Genomic DNA, 19377 nt, shown 5'->3' on the forward strand with positions numbered 1-19377 from the left:
GACAGGAAGAGCTAAATAAACTTATCACTGTATCTAAACCAACAACATGTTTATTAGATCCTGTACCCACTAAATTACTGAAAGAGCTGTTACCTGTAGCCGAAGAACCACTTCTCAATATCATTAACTCGTCGTTATCTTTAGGTCACGTCCCAAAACCATTAAAGCTGGCGGTTATCAAGCCTCTTATTAAGAAACCAAAACTAGATCCTAGTGTACTGGCAAATTATAGGCCTATTTCAAATCTTCCATTTATGTCTAACATTTTAGAAAAAGATGTGTCTGCTCAATTGAGCACCTTTCTGCACAAAAATGATCTGTATGAAGAATTTCAGTCAGGTTTTAGGCCCCACCATAGCACAGAAACTGCACTTGTTAAAATTACAAATGACCTGCTCCTTGCGTCAGATCAAGGCTGCATCTCATTTCTAGTCTTACTTGATCTTAGTGCTGCGTTCGACACCATAGATCATGACATACTCATAGATCGATTACAAAACTATACAGGTATTCAAGGGCAGGTTCTAAGATGGTTTAGATCCTACCTGTCCGATCGCTACCATTTTGTTAACTTAAATGGGGTGTCATCTCATTTATCATCAGTAAAATATGGAGTGCCACAAGGATCCGTCCTAGGTCCCCTTCTATTTTCAATATACATGTTGCCCCTTGGTAATATTATTAGAAAATACGGAATTAGCTTCCACTGTTATGCTGATGATACTCAGCTATATATCTCAACAAGACCAGATGAAACTTCCCAATTATCTAAGCTAACAGAGTGTGTTAAAATTGTAAAAGATTGGATGACAAATAATTTTCTCCAATTAAATTTGGATAAGACAGAGATACTAATTATTGGACCAAAAAACACTACACTGAATTGTGTAGATTACAATCTGCAACTAGATGGATGTACTGTTACTTCCATTACAGTCAGAAATCTGGGTGTTATATTAGACAGCAATTTCTCTTTTGAAAATCATATTTCCAATGTTACAAAAACTGCATTATTCCATTTTAGAAACATTGCCAAGCTACGAAACATGTTATCTGTTTCTGATGCAGAAAAGCTAGTTCATGCATTCATGACCTCTAGACTGGACTATTGTAATGCACTTCTAGGTGGTTGTCCTGCTTCGTCAATAAACAAGCTACAGGTAGTCCAAAATGCATCAGCTAGAGTCCTTACGAGGTCAAGAAAATATGATCATATTACCCCAATTTTACAGTCTCTGCACTGGCTACCAATTAAGTTCCGTATCAGTTACAAATTATCATTACTTACCTATAAGGCCCTAAATGGTTTAGCTCCTGCGTACCTAACTAGCCTTCTACCTCGCTACAACCCATCACGCTCCCTAAGGTCACAAAATGCTGGACTTTTGGTAGTTCCTAGGATAGCAAAGTCCACTAAAGGAGGTAGAGCTTTTTCACATTTGGCTCCCAAACTCTGGAATAGCCTTCCTGATAATGTTCAGGGTTCAGACACACTCTCTCTGTTTAAATCTAGATTAAAAACACATCTCTTTCGCCAAGCATTCGAATAATGTATCTTTTTAATTGTGAGTGTAGTTGCATCTGATCAAAGGTGCATTTTTATTCATTAGCTTGGGTTAAACTAATTTTACTTTGTTGGATCAGCAGCTATGCTAATGATGTCTCTATTTTGTTTTTATGTTTTGCCAAGGGATTTACATCTCGTGGTAACTAGGATTTACACAAGCTCCAGTCTGGATCCAGAACACCTGAGAAGAGATGATGCTGACCCTCAGAGGACCCCAGATGATGCTACCTTGAATCAACAAACAGAACTAACAATTATTGCTAAATGTGTGACTGAATCATATAATAACTATTAACCCTTTGAAGTCGATTAACGCATATATGCGTTTTGAGTCATTTTCTCCTGATAACCCCGAAAAGAACTTAAATTACACTCTCAGTTTTAATCGTACAGATAAGAGCAATACATCAATCGAATCTGTAAAGGGTCTACTTTTTTTTGGATACTGACATAACAAAACACCTTTGTGCACTTATAAAATAAAGATAACAAACAAGGTGCGCTGTCTGCAGCCTTTGTGTGCGCTGATCTTCATTTACAAACACGTCATTAAAATGAACTGTAACTCCGTGAATACTCAACGAAGAGACATGAGAGAGATATCTATAGAAAGCCTGAAATGTCTATTTTTAAACTAAACAAGTGCTGCCGAAAACAAATATTATGAGATAAAGTAATCCATATGAAAACAACGCGATGTCTGTTTTTCACGTCTCCCTTCAGTATATCCAATGTGACCACGCCCCCGCGCTGAACATGCTATTCAGATTCAAACTGAAGCGCGCGGCTTGAATACACCCACACAGAAGAAAAAGCAGCGAGACTGTTCTTCAAGTTTTTATTTTATTTTACTGTTTGCTTCGCGATGAGAGGAATAAGACCTAAATCACTCCAAAAAGATGTGATGTGGTTGAGGATTTGAGAAATGGATTTCCTCAGAAAAAAAAATGAACCACTTTATTCAGCAGAGATCATAAACATGAGTAAGTCCCTTTTTATTTATTTGTACTAGTTTTCACATAACGTGTAAACATTTTACTAGTTAGAATTTTTCCAAATACTTTTTCCAAACTATAATTCCTGACTAAATGTATAATCAAGTGAAACATTATGAAGTTTCAATAACAATATACAATACTATACCATTCAAAAGCTTGATGTAAATAATATAAATGTGTCAAATAGAGATAACTCTAACAAATGTAAAAACAATGCAGTTCTAACCCTCCCCCTAAAAAAACCTGAAAAATATTCTCGGCTCTTTTCAACATTAATAATAATGATGATGATGATAATAAATGGGGTTTTTTTTGTAGAAAATAAGATTGTTAAAAGGATTTCTGAAGGATTGTGTGACTGGAGTAAGGATGCCTAAAAATTAGTTTGAAAGTCAGCTTTTGATTGTCCCTAATAAACTGTTTAACTGCTCCCCCAAGTGGATATTAAATTATTTTGTGGGATAATTAAATATATTCTTAATAAACTACAAACATAAAATTATATACTTTTATTTTAATCTCACATTCTTTCTTGTAACTCCTCCCTCACAGTGGCACAGCTGACTGAGAGGCTCATTATGCGGCTCATTATGCAGCTCATTATGCAGGCCTTTGTCTTCTCAGGTGTAAATCACAATGATATTCATGATAGTTGACGCCTACTCACATATGACTTTTGCCAACAAAAAGTGTCTTAGAAATTTTAAATCAATATATTGTTTTCTGTGAATGAGTAAACAAAATGATTTTTACATAATTTAGAAAGAAAAATTCTAGGCTACAAGCTCCAGTTCTCAACAGTCCCGCAAACCAATGTTATGTATGTGTTTTATGGCCTTATTCAAGTGATTTAACATTTTTAGTTTTTCATTAACCATGCATAAAAATTTTTTTCTCAAAAATAACATCATGTACATGCATGCATTTCTCATATTATTATAGCCCAGTTTGTGCTTGTAATATCGCTGATTACAGTGATATTAGACTTTACCCATTTAGATATTTATAAGAAACTGAAAAAAGCACAAATATCAGGACTTGACAAAACTTCTCCAGGCCCCAAAAATACCCTTAGACTCCAGAGGGTTAATTACTTGATAGTTTTGATAGTTCATCGTCTAGCTGACAACGTTTTATTTTTTCTAAAATCCTGTCAAACGTGCACAAACTACTAGCTACTACTAAATATTGTAGAAACATAATTTTCTGTAAAGTTGCTTTGTAACGATTTGTATTGTAAAAAGCGCTATACAAAAATAAACTTGAATTGAATTGAATCACCAAACATTTCTAATATGCAATCATATTAAGACCTTTGTCTGTGAGATCTGCGAGATCGCTCATGCGCGCCGCAGAGGCTGTCATTCACTCACACACACACACACATAACAAGAACGAGCGCGGCGTGCACACACGAATAGGGGCCACACATATCACTCAAGTTCGTTATTTCAAATGTCGGCGGGTGGTATGCGCGCTCATAATGGCACGCGGTGCGACAAGCATCATGTCTGCAGCCAGACTCTATTGCGTTTTTTCATTTCATTTTTTCTTTTCAGAATGCCGCAAGTGCACCGCAGGTCATGTAACTTCCTCACCTTTTCTGTAATAACATTGAAAGCTCAGCAAAGATGAAGGAACAGCTGATAGCTGTATGTGGATTTTTTTATTAATTTAGTAGCAGAGCTACTGCAAGCAGTTTTTAGTACTGCTGCAAATCCATTTATCCATTGCTGAAATTTCCGCGTCTCCCTGGAGAGAGCAGGTCATGATTGCTTAGCAATGGCAGACTCCTCAGAAGCACAAGTGCCCGAAGGCTTTGGGGGAAAAAAATCAGAAAACAGCGTGCCTAGCATTTTCCACGCGTTTTTTGACGCGATATGTGAACGGCCCCTTACAGTATGAAAACTCCTGCTTAATACAAAGAGTGAAGATGGCGGAGACAGCAAAACGTTCCAAAGTGTGGTTATACTTCACTAGAGTTGATGCAGACAACGCTTGTTGTCATAAGTGCAACACAATTTTTGCATGTAAGGGCAGAAACACAAGCAATCTATCAAAGCATCTTTCAAAAGTGCATTATGTGCAGACAGAGAAATCCAAAGTTTTTGACTACCTAACACAACACAAAGTACCGATAAGAATACCGTTAAAGTACCTGACCGTTAAGCAGTATCGGTAAGAGTAGTAATACCGTTAAAACCTTAACGATACCCATCCCTAGTCACAGGGGCACATATGGCATGGCAAAGAAAAAAAGGCCCAATTCTAGAAGTTTTTATTCGTAACTTTTCGGAACATGCTCATAATTGAATGTCATTATTTTCAGGAAATTCTCCTGATTAAAAAGAGTTTACCATAATCTGTCATAGATCTAAAGATATTCATCATCTAATTATAAACTCCAAGTGTGCACATTGTGTAACTTTCTTGTGGATTTTTATACAGGTCATTTCATAACTCATGCTCTGATTGTGGAAAATGTCATATCATTATTTACAGCAGATTCTCACGATTGAAATGAGTCTAAAATCAAAGCATTGAAATGAGTCTAAAATCAAAACAACCCATTTTGTCTTTCGTGTGGATAATAATACCTAAACCCATGAATTAAAGAAATCAGTTGGAAATATGCTTTGAACACTTGGCAAGCAGAATATAAAACCTAAAATGTTTCTGTATTTTATCTTTTATATAACTTATAACTATATATAATTAAAGAAATTAAATATTTTGTTTGTGCCTTGTACCCTAATATGTCAGAAACATCATACAGCTCAGTTAGTTGTTGTCATATGTAATTTGAAAGGTCTCATAGTAAAATAAAACAAGTGTAACAACAATTTCTAAACTGTCAAGGACTAAGAGAAAGGCTACCTTGATTCCAAATGCTGATTACTTCATGATATCACCATAAAATGTCATTCACATACATGAATGAATCATGTAGAACATCACCAAAAATTAAATTTTCTCCTACCTTATTTCAGACAGGAACCACTTTGGCAAGTTTACTTGAGTATATTGAACACAATTAATCTTTGGCGGTATGGTCCCTCATGGGGGTTCTTGCTCCCAGAATAATTGAACATACAAGAGCTTTAACATTAACCCCCCGGAACCATGAGTTTAGAAATACATAACAATTAAGACTTTTAATAAAGTCTTTAAAGCAAACGGTGATAATCATGTAGATGTGACAGAGGGATGTCTATCCTGATGCCTGGTTGTGAAGATGAGCGTCTCTCAGCAGTGAGGTCCACCAGCTAAGATTTGGGAAGCCTTAGTGATCTGAAACAAAGAAGACGACAGCCAGAAGGTGCGCAGTAATGTGCTCATGCTCATAATGGGGAGGGAGGGAGGGTTGCAAGCCGTTGAGTATACTTACTGAGCAGTGGTGGCACGTATATATATATGTCCCGTCTCTAATAGGAGAGAGGTGGTGATTGGAGTGATTTGACAGATGACCACATCAGCTGTTCACAGCCTTGCCTCCGTGTCCTGACTGAACTAACGCTGCGCTCGATTTATCCACATGAGAATATTCAGAGGGTAAAAAAATTTTCCCTCTAAAAATATAGAAAGATTTCTATCAAATGACACCATCCTTTTGACTCTCCTTGCTACAGTTTTTGAGTTATGAGTCATTATTTTTGTGTATGTCAAAGCAAAAACAATACCTTCACTGAGGTGAAGCCTCAGGGCTTAAAGGGTTCAAACTGTCTATAATCAGAGTAAATTGGTAATAGGTCAGGGTATCAGGTTTGACTCATCAGACATCAATTCTATGCAGTGATGTTTATTTCTGTTAAAATTAGCCTCTTCTATGTCAAGATCACAAAGAAACAAGAAAGAAATGTAATTCAAGCAGAAATCATGCATTTCATCTCAGTTTTTCCCTACTTTTTGTAGCATCCAAGCAAACTGAACATTAATGTGCTGTACTTCAACACCAACTTAACAGATAAACAGAACTTATCAAACATAAACTTAAACTTAACATAACTTCATGCAGTAATTATTATGCACTATTACCTCGTTTTGGGAAATATCTAAATAACAACCTGTTACAAATGCATCTACTGTAATGCAAACTTTACATTTTGTGTAAAGCGACGTATATTGAGACGATGTATACATCAGGCGTCTTGTGAGGCGACGTATATTGAGACGGCGTATATATCAGGCGACGTAGCTAGTTCAGACGTACTTAGTACACATACTATTTTGATAAATTTCTTACGTACGTCTTCGTCACGTCGCCGCCTATGATTGGTTCCAACAGTGACGTTACCGTGACGTCGCCGAGGGTCTGTCGTCTGCCCTCCCATTCAATCCCATTCAAAAATGGACACGGACTGACGGCGACGGAAGGGTCGACTACTCCTTCTCCTTCTCCTGCTAAGCCTTAGATTTGTCAGAATCCACACTTCATAAACAAAACATCGCGGGCTGAGGGAGACTGACAACGCGCTGACAGACGGGACACACCAGGGTACTTTTGATGACACTAAGTCTCACCTTTCAAATTTGGTCATTTTTTAAAGAAATGTAAGCAATAAATATGGTTTTGTGGCTCTTTAGTGTGTCTGACAGATCGCTGTAAAGCCTCAGTTAAAGGCAGCTGCTCGTGAACCATAATCTCTTCCTTCTAGTTCATTTATAGCATCAAGTAAACATAAATGAACAGCAGGAGGAATGTTCTTTTAACCGTGGAAAGAAGTCTGTACACACCGTTTCTTAAGTTAAAACCCTCCAACGTTAACTGCTTTGTCGGAGAAAATGGTGGATTATGATTGGTCAGATCAATCAATCAAATCAGGTCAATCAAACTCCCTTCGAGGGGGTCAAATACGTATGATTCATTTTCCGGTCTTTCATCATTGATAACGGGCAGATTCAGCTTCACACACTTTTTTTTAAATATATATTTTATTTACGATGTGTAAATGTAAGCTATGTTTTTGCTTTACATGATTACAAAAGTTAGTGTTAACGTTACTTTCATTTGCTGTGAGGGCACGCCGGAGAGAGAGAAGATTTGCATTATAAGTAATAAATAGGCCTATGTAATCAAAGTAAAACATTTAGGCCATGTTTACATCAGGAAAAGTTTGTAACTATTTTCTGTGCCACGTGGTGATTTTGTACAGTTACAGTGCCAATGATCACACTTGTGTATTACATTATAATAGTATAGCATTTTGATATAATGTCTGTAGATACTGTAGCCTGTACTGATATGGAACATACACATATTCTAGCACATATTGTCCACCTAATTCTTTTTCTTTCCATAATTTGTTGTAGTATAATCTACTTATGATGTTCATATTCATAACATATTGGTGTATTAATTTCTATTGACTGTATAAAGTTCATCAGTACATTCTATTTCTCACTATTCTATTCAGACTTACTGTATATAGTATTGTAGACATTATATGGTCATAGGCATAGCAAATTGATTGGTTAGTGATGTATCTCTTTAGATTGTATATAATTAATCTGCACATTGACTATAGATATTCAGTGATGTTTTTCTTCTACCTTTTACACTACAGATAACGGTCATTGCCTCTGCTATGTAAGTATTCTTTTATAACCATGTTTTCCAAATTCTCACACACCTATATAATATATAAGATAGTTTTTGATGATTTATTTTTCTTCTTTTTTGTATTTCTCACAGCATAAGCGAACCCAAAGGCTCTTTTAAGAGCCATCTGCCATCTCCCGTCTGCCATCTCCTGTCTGCCATCTCTCATCATCTGCCATCTCCCGTCTGCCATCTCCCATCATCTGCCATCTCTCATCATCTCTCATCATCTGCCATCTCTCATCATCTCCCATCATCTGCCATCTCCTGTCTGCCATCTCTCATCATCTGCCATCTCCCGTCTGCCATCTCTCATCATCTGCCATCTCCCGTCTGCCATCTCTCATCATCTGCCATCTCTCATCATCTGCCATCTCCCGTCTGCCATCTCTCATCATCTGCCATCTCTCATCATCTCCCATCATCTGCCATCTCTCATCATCTCCCATCATCTGCCATCTCCCATCATCTGCCATCTCCCATCATCTCCCATCTCCCGTCTGCCATCTCTCATCATCTGCCATCTCCCATCATCTCCCATCATCTGCCATCTCCCATCATCTGCCATCTCTCATCATCTGCCATCTCTCATCATCTGCCATCTCCCCTCTGCCATCTCTCATCATCTCCCATCATCTGCCATCTCTCATCATCTGCCATCTCTCATCATCTGCCATCTCCCCTCTGCCATCTCTCATCATCTCCCATCATCTGCCATCTCTCATCATCTCCCATCATCTGCTATCTCCCGTCTGCCATCTCTCATCATCTGCCATCTCTCATCATCTCCCATCATCTGCCATCTCCCGTCTGCCATCTCTCATCATCTGCCATCTCCCATCATCTGCCATCTCCCATCATCTCCCATCATCTGCCATCTCTCATCATCTCCCGTCTGCCATCTCCCATCATCTCCCATCATCTGCCATCTCTCATCATCTGCCATCTCTCATCATCTCCCATCATCTGCCATCTCCCGTCTGCCATCTCTCATCATCTCCCATCATCTGCCATCTCTCATCTGCCATCTCCCATCATCTCCCATCATCTGCCATCTCTCATCATCTCCCATCATCTGCCATCTCTCATCATCTCCCATCATCTGCCATCTCCCATCATCTGCCATCTCTCATCATCTGCCATCATCTGCCATCTCTCATCATCTGCCATCTCCCATCATCTGCCATCTCCCATCATCTGCCATCTCCCATCATCTGCCATCTCTCATCATCTCCCATCATCTGCCATCTCTCATCACCTGCCATCTCCCATCATCTGCCATCTCCCATCATCTGCCATCTCTCATCTGCCATCTCCCATCATCTCCCATCATCTGCCATCTCCCATCATCTGCCATCTCTCATCTGTCATCTCCCATCATCTCCCATCATCTGCCATCTCTCATCATCTCCCATGATCTGCCATCTCCCATCATCTGCAATCTCTCATCATCTGCCATCTCTCATCATCTCCCATCATCTGCCATCTCCCGTCTGCCATCTCTCATCATCTTCCATCATCTGCCATCTCTCGCCATCTCCCATCATCTGCCATCTACCACAGGTGCGAATAAATTTGTTGGTGTCATTTAAGTTACTTCAGATCCACATGCCCTGCTCATCCATTCAGATGAATGCATCACATTCTGCTGGTTTCATGCAGTTTATTTTTATTATTGAATTTAATAAATTTTTTGCCAAACTCCAGAGCCAGTGTCTCTCACACATAGACTTATTTGTGGCGATGTGCCACAGAATCAACACCGGTCGCCACATATTGCATTTCATTATAAAAAGAACTACAAAAAATATGCTATTTAAAACACGCAAGCGTATTCATTCAGCTACATTTCCTTTCCCTGCTCTCCCTCCGTCACTCTGTCACTCACGCGTCTCTCTCACAACACAAGCAATTTTTTTTTTTTTTTTGTCTCGCCAAGACCTTAAGACCTTATTTGATCGGTGAGTGATGTAGGGCACATATTACTGAAAGAATGAGCAGAGATAGAGAGCAGAGGTCGTTCGAGCGCTCCCTCACCGTCTTCAAACTGTCTTGCTCTCTCTCGCTCCCTTGCGCATATTAATACACATCAATTGAGAATTGACACGATGGTAAAAGATGGGAAGACCGAAGTTTCACATGAAGCATTCGGGTATTTTTTTCCTGAATTACTGCTGTGTGTTGTGCTAAAAAAAAAAAATTGACATTGCCTTATCTTCTCTGAAAAGAGTTCAGTCCGTTCAGCTGACATGAAAAACACTTTCTATAAACAAAACAAAACTTATCTAATGATGAAATGTTTTCTGTGTTGACAAATCTTGTGTGATGTCCTAACTGCCGGGATAATCGCACAATGCGTACAAGTCCGCTAATGACGTGTCCGATTCGTGAACTAATGACTCCTTTGAACCGATTCAACCAAAACAATCTTTTAGTTTAGACTGCTTGCGGTAAATGCAGTTGGGTTCTCGAGGTCAAAACTCTAAATAAGCTGTGAATCAAATAAACTTACTATAAATAAGGTAGGGCTGTGCAAAAAATATAATGCGATTTTCATGCACATCTCATCAGTAAAGACGCTCCTGTAATTAGAAATATATCTCCAGCACGTGTGTTCAGATCAGGGTTGCCAGGTTTTTACAACAAATCCTGCCCAGTTGCGTCTCAAAACTAGTCCAGTCGCGCTTGCAGGAGGTTCCCCGATAAAAAATTGCTTTCCGGGATTAAATTTAAGTTCTATGGCAGGGTTACCTTGGTAAAGTTCGCATTTTAGGGGCTAAATATCATGTTATTTGTATTGGGGTCGCTTCGACCTGCGAACATGAAAAACAACCACAGACTTGGCAACACTGGTTGGCATTTACTACACAGAGCCGTAGTTCACTGACAATCTACACAAAATCGATTTTAAAATCGGTGGCGATTCTTTGTCGATTTTGAAAGCGATTTTGTGTTAGTTGTCGGTAGACTACGGCTCTGTGTAGTAACTGCAGCTCCACCTGAACCAGTGTTGCCAAGTCTGCGGTTGTTTTTCATGTCCGCGGTTTGAAGCAATCCCAATAACAATAACGTGATATTTTAGCCCCTAAAATGCGAATTTTACCAAGACGTATATTTTAACCCCAGGAAGCAATTTTTTTTATTTGGGAACCTCCTGGAATCGCGATTAGTTTTGGACTAGTTTTGAGAAGCAACAGGGCAGGATTTGTTGTTAAAAACTGGCAACCCTGATCTGAACACACGTGCTGGAGATAATACTTCTAATTAAAGGAGCGTTTTTACTGATGAGATGTGCATGAAAATCGCATTCGATTTTTTGCACAGCCCTAAAATAAGGTTGTGATTTTTTTTACTCTTACACTGAATTTTTGGATATTGTGAAGGTGTGAATAAAAAAAAAAAAAATAATTCATATAATAAAGTTCTGTGTAACAGATTATTAACGGAGATTATTAACCCCCGCCCGCCACAAATTGATTTATAATCTGTGGGAAAAAATGAAAGCTATAACTAAATTACTTAAAATTATTGGTTGAGTATCATCATGAATTTGTTTTGAATATCTTCTAACAGACTTTTCTAAAGTCTGTTTATTTAATGAGTAATGTTTTGTGTAGTACTTTTTAACATTGTTATGATTATCTTTTAACGGAATGGAATTCTTTACATCTGTTTTCAGCATTGGTCATATCTGGTGACGCTCACCATGTAAGTATGACTGTAATGCTAATTAGTAATGCCATTTGCACTGCATACACTTACTGCTAAATGTTAATGCAATATTGGACTTCATAAACAATATATCTTGAAGGACATTGTATAACAACTTTTAGATGATTTGTCTCTTTTTTTGTTTTGTTTTTTTGTATCGTCTACAGTACATTGGACATATTCTGTCCATCTAGGTGAGTAAAGTACCATTATTAAACATGTACAATTACACAGATTGTTAGCTTTATCATCATAGTGAATGAAACATGTTGGCAGTTTTGTTTTGCTGTTAAAACTTAAGATTGTTTTCTTGTTCGCAGTGTTGCTCATCTCTGGAGAAGCTCACCATATGTAAGTACTACTGTAATGCTAATTTGTAATGCCATTTGCACTGTATGTTCACTTAATTTTGATTGGTAGAAAGTTTTACAATCACTGCAGCATGTTAATGAGTTATTATGGGACAACATAATATATCCTGAAGAAGAGTGTTTTACAATACAAACGTTTGATAAATGTGAACATGAGGACTTACTTGACCTTTGTGAACAAATCAAACCAAACGCGCAAACCAAAACGCAGTGCAATCTCTTCTACTATGCAAAACTAACCCAAACGCACTGAAGCAGCTTGCTAACGCATCTTCAAATTAGAGCCAGTAAACCTAGTTCTTGAACCGTATAACAAACCCAAATCTTGAACCAATATAACAAACCCAAACTTTGAACCCAATAACCATTTGATTTACAGTGCCGGACAGCCTGAAAGAGGGACCAGCTCCATCTCCAGTCTGCTCTCCTGATCTCCAGTCTTCCCAGTCTGCCCTGCTGATCTCCAGTCTGCCCAGCTGCCCTTCCTGATCTCCAGTCTTCCCAGCTGCCCTCCCTGATCTCCAGTCTTCCCAGTCTGCCCTGCTGATCTCCAGTCTGCCCAGCTGCCCTTCCTGATCTCCAGTCCGCCCAGCTGCCCTTCCTGATCTCCAGTCCGCCCAGCTGCCCTTCCTGATCTCCAGTCTGCCCAGCTGCCCTTCCTGATCTCCAGTCTTCCCAGTCTGCCCTGCTGATCTCCAGTCTTCCCAGCTGCCCTCCCTGATCTCCAGTCCGCCCAGCTGCCCTCCCTGATCTCCAGTCTGCCCAGCTGCCCTCCCTGATCTCCAGTCTGCCCAGCTGCCCTCCCTGATCTCCAGTCTTCCCAGTCTGCCCTGCTGATCTCCAGTCTGCCCAGCTGCCCTCCCTGATCTCCAGTCTTCCCAGTCTGCCCTGCTGATCTCCAGTCTGCCCAGCTGCCCTTCCTGATCTCCAGTCTTCCCAGTCTGCCCTGCTGATCTCCAGTCTTCCCAGCTGCCCTCCCTGATCTCCAGTCTGCCCAGCTGCCCTTCCTGATCTCCAGTCTTCCCAGTCTGCCCTGCTGATCTCCAGTCTTCCCAGCTGCCCTTCCTGATCTCCAGTCTTCCCAGCTGCCCTCCCTGATCTCCAGTCCGCCCAGCTGCCCTTCCTGATCTCCAGTCTTCCCAGCTGCCCTTCCTGATCTCCAGTCTTCCCAGCTGCCCTTCCTGATCTCCAGTCTTCCCAGCTGCCCTCCCTGATCTCCAGTCTGCCCAGCTGCCCTTCCTGATCTCCAGTCTTCCCAGCTGCCCTCCCTGATCTCCAGTCTTCCCAGTCTGCCCTGCTGATCTCCAGTCTGCCCAGCTGCCCTTTCCTGATCTCCAGTCTTCCCAGTCTGCCCTGCTGATCTCCAGTCTGCCCAGCTGCCCTTTCCTGATCTCCAGTCTTCCCAGTCTGCCCTGCTGATCTCCAGTCTGCCCAGCTGCCCTTCATGATCTCCAGTTTTCCTAGTCTGCCCTGCTGATCTCCAGTCTTCCCAGCTGCCCTTCCTGATCTCCAGTCTTCCCAGCTGCCCTCCCTGATCGCCAGTCCGCCCAGCTGCCCTTCCTGATCTCCAGTCTTCCCAGCTGCCCTCCCTGATCTCCAGTCTGCCCAGCTGCCCTTCCTGATCTCCAGTCTTCCCAGCTGCCCTCCCTGATCTCCAGTCTTCCCAGTCTGCCCTGCTGATCTCCAGTCCGCCCAGCTGCCCTTCCTGATCTCCAGTCTGCCCAGCTGCCCTTCCTGATCTCCAGTCTTCCCAGCTGCCCTTCCTGATCTCCAGTCTTCCCAGCTGCCCTCCCTGATCTCCAGTCTTCCCAGCTGCCCTTCCTGATCTCCAGTCTTCCCAGTCTGCCCTGCTGATCTCCAGTCTTCCCAGCTGCCCTCCCTGATCTCCAGTCCGCCCAGCTGCCCTCCCTTATCTCCAGTCCGCCCAGCTGCCCTTCCTGATCTCCAGTCCTCCCAGCTGCCCTCCCTGATCTCCAGTCTTCCCAGTCTGCCCTGCTGATCTCCAGTCTGCCCAGCTGCCCTCCCTGATCTCCAGTCTGCCCAGCTGCCCTTCCTGATCTCCAGTCTTCCCAGCTGCCCTTCCTGATCTGCAGTCTTCCCAGTCTGCCCTGCTGATCTCCAGTCTGCCCAGCTGCCCTTCCTGATCTCCAGTCTTCCCAGCTGCTCTTCCTGATCTCCAGTCTGCCCAGCTGCCCTTCCTGATCTGCAGTCTTCCCAGCTGCCCTTCCTGATCTCCAGTCTTCCCAGTCTGCCCTGCTGATCTCCAGTCTGCCCAACTGCCCTCCTTGATCTCCAGTCTGCCCAGCTGCCCTTCCTGATCTCCAGTCTTCCCAGCTGCCCTTCCTGATCTCCAGTCTTCCCAGCTGCCCTTCCTGATCTCCAGTCTGCCCAGCTGCCCTTCCTGATCTCCAGTATTCCCAGTCTGCCCTGCTGATCTCCAGTCTGCCCAGCTGCCCTCCCTGATCTCCAGTCTGCCCAGCTGCCCTCCCTGATCTCCAGTCTGCCCAGCTGCCCTTCCTGATCTCCAGTCTGCCCAGCTGCCCTTCCTGATCTCCAGTCTGCCCAGCTGCTCTTCCTGATCTCTAGTCTGCCCAGTCTGCCCTGCTGATCTGAGGACTGTGTTGGAAGATCATCCTCCAAGCACACACACACAGTTACTTTATTTAGCTGTTGTTTAATTTTTGTGATTGCTTTTATTCGGCTCTTATTAATTAAGTCCAGTTTCTGTTTAGTAAGTTCAGTCCTGTAACATCTATATTGTATAGTTGATTTCACAATCTTTGGGTGTAATTTTATAAAACAGTTTAATATTGTTTGGTGATATCAGTGGTTAGCATTTTACAACTTTCTCAAGATCTGGTTTAGTATTGTGTTAAGTTCCTGTATTATTTATATCACATTTAACTATCGATTACAGACAGATTTTTTTTTTGTCAAATTTCCTATATTGGTCAAATACTTTGATATACATTGTCTAAACTAATATTAGTTTCTGTTTTATTATATTTACTGTAAAGTATATTCATTGTTAGGTATAGTAGGTTCCTTTTCATAGATCAATTAAATATTGTGTATTTTATATAATCGTTTTTTATTTGACTTAGTTGGAGTCCAACTGATACATTATAATACAAATATTAAGAATAAGAATTTATTTGTTTAGTGAGTGTTTTTATTAGGTGTTTTTGCAAACTGCTACCATTTGCGTTTTTACTTTTACTGGCTGAATCTTCAGAAACAGTGAGAGAGATATAAATTTACTTATACATGGTTTTCATATTCTCAAAGGAGCTCCGGTTAATTTGTAAGTATTCAATAATCAGTAGTTCAATACATTTTCTTATATTTACTGCATTTATTTGTCAGCATTAAAACATCACCATGCCGAGAAAAGGTAAGAGGAGTGCATCTCAGAAACAGCACAGAATGCAAGAAGCTTCAGGTGGCTCCAGTAGCGGTAACTCCGTGTCACACAGCGTCGATGCAAACCCGTATGTTCTGTCTGTTACAGCATCGCACTTTCAAGGTGATACTAGGTATAAGATTTACTCCAGAGGCTATCAGTGTACGTGCAATGCTTTAATGTTCCTAGCTGTCCATAATGAACGCAATGAGTTGCAAAGTTGTGATTTAGACCGCATTTTACAGAGAGGTTATGCAGTTTACACTAGTGTCAAACAAACACTGCAGAGCAAAAGACAATTTGTGGCTAATTTTTTTAAACTTTGATGAGCTGCCAAGCACAGTTAAGACCAGCTCGGCCTGTTACAACATCCTGAAACATCGAGAGTTGGATTTCTGAAAGATTCACCTGTCCTAGGCGAGTATGAAAACCTTGAGAATACTCTGCAGTGCCTCAGAGCTGAAGTGAGTGACGCGTTGCTGCTGATTGGAACCACGTGTATCGCCGTATTCAGAGATCGCTCAGGGAGGTTTGGTTATTTCGACTCTCACTGCAGATCAGCATATGGAATGCCTGAGTAAGAAAGCACAGGTACAGCCATGATGTTGACCTTCTTCCGTCTAGAAGACATGATCGAGGAGATAGGTCTGACTGCAGAGCTGCAGAACCATTACGTCACAACAGTCTGAGGACGACAGCGCCAGCACGACTGTCTGAGGGCGGAAGTGGGCGGGGCAAGGAATTACGCTCCTTCCGTGTTTTGGAACTTTTTAAGTTTAAAACAACGTTTTTATTAAGACTTTGTTTTAAACGATTTATTTGAAAATGTATATTTAAGACTGATTAACAATATTATACATTAGAGAAATCATAAAATTAAAAATAAATAATCCAATGAAAACAGAGCTTGAGAGTTTGAACATTTTATTCAGTTGAAAATAACTTTAAATACTCAAACAACATAGACCACCATACACAATAATATGATGGACTGAAAACAAAAAAATATATTAATTTAAATAAAATGAGTTTTAAATAAAATCACACACTAGCTGTTTTCTAATTAAATAAAATTACATAAACTAGATAAATAAATTATATAAAACAAAATCAAAGGTTTAAGAATCAAAGTTTAAGAAGGGCCTCTTCCTGGTCTTCCTTCTCTAGGTCCAGATATGACGGCTCTTGCACAGAACCTCTGAAGGTGTGGCAGTTGTCCCGCAGCCATCCAACTGCGGTCCTGAGGTCTTTGACCATCTGTGGTTCCTTCATGAGAGAAGAGTACAAAAAAGGAATGAAATAATTCATTTAAAAGAATTATTCTCACAAGAGAAGAGATGCACCACATTTGGCTGCTAGCTCATTTCCATCTGTTGTCCCTGGGGAGATTGGAAGTGTCCTCAACAATACATTGTAGTTTAATCAGGATGCATGTAAAGTAATGTTTTTAAATTATGCTCTTTCGTGTGCCCGTTTGAGACAATAAAAACATACCATGTCGCCGGTTTCGGTGTCTTCTTGTGCTTTAGGTGGCTCCTGCACATCAACGGCAACATGTTTCCTGTGACAAATACATTTTTAAGTAAATTTATAGACAGAGAAAAACTTGAGAAAGCAGGAGAGTTACCTTTCAATGGCAAAATTCTCCATGAGAATAAGGCACCACCATTTTCGAATAAGAGGAAAATCCGACTTGCATAAGGGGAGAAAGTGTTAATAGGTCAATTTAATGGATTATATCATCTAGTTAAAATATATATTTTTAACAAAGACTTACAGCTGTAAAATCAAAGGGTGCCTCAAAGACCATGTGCAGAGTATACTGAAATTCCCCCCAAAAAGGAAATCAGTCAAGTTCAGGCAACCATATAATGGTTTCATTCTTATGATTTATCTAACTTTTTTTTACTTTCCCTTTTTTCCCTCACCATCAGCATGAAGATCCCACAGTCCACGGAGCCAGTCAGCTGTTGTGGAACATTCTAAAACAATGCAATTATCATTAAGTTATCCCTGTAAAGGATGTGACAAACATATAAAAACACAATCTATATAAGTAGCTTATGTTTTTTGAAAGCCTAATAAAACTAACCTTGTTCTGGATCAGCATCCATGGTCCTGGAGCAATTCTGTTTTTGCAGTCAATTTACTGCAACAAAATCAAACAGAAATATTTTAATATATTATAACCAGAAAAATTGGACAAAAAAGCAAAGTATATTTACTCTAAAGCAAAAAAAATTACCCCTGACTGAATTGCAAAAACAACATTTCAAATTTAGAAAATAAAAAAAAGCATGCAGATCATCATGCAAATGAACATCATGCACAGAACAATCAGCAGTGAACATCAATGAAGAGCAAACTTTGAACAGCAAACCTTGAACTGCGAACTCTGAACATAATATTTATATATGTAATGCAACCTGAAGACAGTCACATATTTTACATCACCAATCCCGTAGGGGTGAGTTGAATCAAAAAAATACATAGCCTTGTTTTTAGGCTTCAGAACCTGTGAAATACAGTTGTTAGTATATTGAATCCTAATATCACCATATAATCTTAAAGAGTTAGTTCACCCAAAAATGAAGGGAACAACATACACATAGCATCCAGTGTCCTGGCATCCAAGCAGGGAGCAGAATGTAATCCTTGGATCCTATGTTATCCTTGGGTGAACATAAGATCCATTCATTTGTTGTAACTGAATTTATAACTGTTCCAGTTTTAGATATAACTTGATGGACTTACTGGAAACGATAAAAATGGGTCCAATTCAAGTGGTGGTAGCCAGGTAACTACAACATAGGAATTTGCTGCAAACACATCGGTTCCCTAAGCATACCATTCATTTGCACATCCATTACAAAACACAGTCACGTCTTCAGGTGATCATGACTTATACAGTTGTAGGCAAAAATACCTTTTCCTTAGCCACCATGACGATCACATTAAGACAGCTGTTTGCAATCTGTTTTCAAATATATTATATATGTAGCAGAAATGAGTCGAATCAGACAAATCAAAGAGTCTATCAGAGCTGTGTGCATTGAAACATGAGCTGAATTCCTCAGGAAGTCATAAATCAGTTCTAGTGCCACAAGAACCAAGCAAGATAACCAACCAACCAACTTGTTCACACAACAGCTTTCAACATTAACACCAATAGAACAATTATTAACAATTTTAATTCGAAGAAGAGATTGTCAAATTTATTGTTCGTGATTGAAATGCAACGCTGGACATCACATGTAAACCCAGGAGATCAAGTTAAATACTTGCATTGACTCCCCCCCCCCCCCCTCCCCCCAGCCAGTGAAACCAGACTGAAATTCCTAAGGGGGAAGGGCTTTAAACCTTTGTCTTCACAGAAAAGTCCTTTGCCAGAGAATGGCAAAGAAACCCTTTTTATACATTATATATGGACCAGAATGAACTCAAAAAAGACTTATGAATGAATCATTCCATTGCTTAACTCCATATTCATTTAGGTGTAACCCACACATTTGACTATCATGTATAATCACTTATTGTGTATGTGTTTTGATAACTATAGGATACATAGTCATGTCTAGTATTGAAATAATCGAATTTTCTTGCTTGATATTGTCCTGACAATCATTTATTTGTAAAATATATCATAATCATGTTATAGGAATCATGTCCAAAATAAGACCCTGTGAGGCAAGAACCACATGCTTGGTAAGATAAACAAATGATTTATG

General features: G+C 40.2%; 1 protein-coding gene across 1 annotated transcript; it reads left to right on the forward strand.

Moving 5' to 3' along the window:
• The first annotated feature begins 5800 nt into the window (after window positions 1–5800).
• LOC113097263 (extensin-1) lies at window positions 5801–9581 on the forward strand. Its single transcript, XM_026262483.1, has 2 exons — window positions 5801–5817; window positions 8258–9581. Exons 1-2 carry the CDS (start codon window positions 5801–5803, stop codon window positions 9579–9581), a joined length of 1341 nt encoding a protein of 446 aa, XP_026118268.1.
• The last annotated feature ends 9796 nt before the right edge of the window (window positions 9582–19377 follow it).

Source organism: Carassius auratus, unplaced genomic scaffold (assembly GCF_003368295.1).
Source record: "Carassius auratus strain Wakin unplaced genomic scaffold, ASM336829v1 scaf_tig00216164, whole genome shotgun sequence".
Classification (NCBI taxonomy): domain Eukaryota; kingdom Metazoa; phylum Chordata; class Actinopteri; order Cypriniformes; family Cyprinidae; genus Carassius; species Carassius auratus.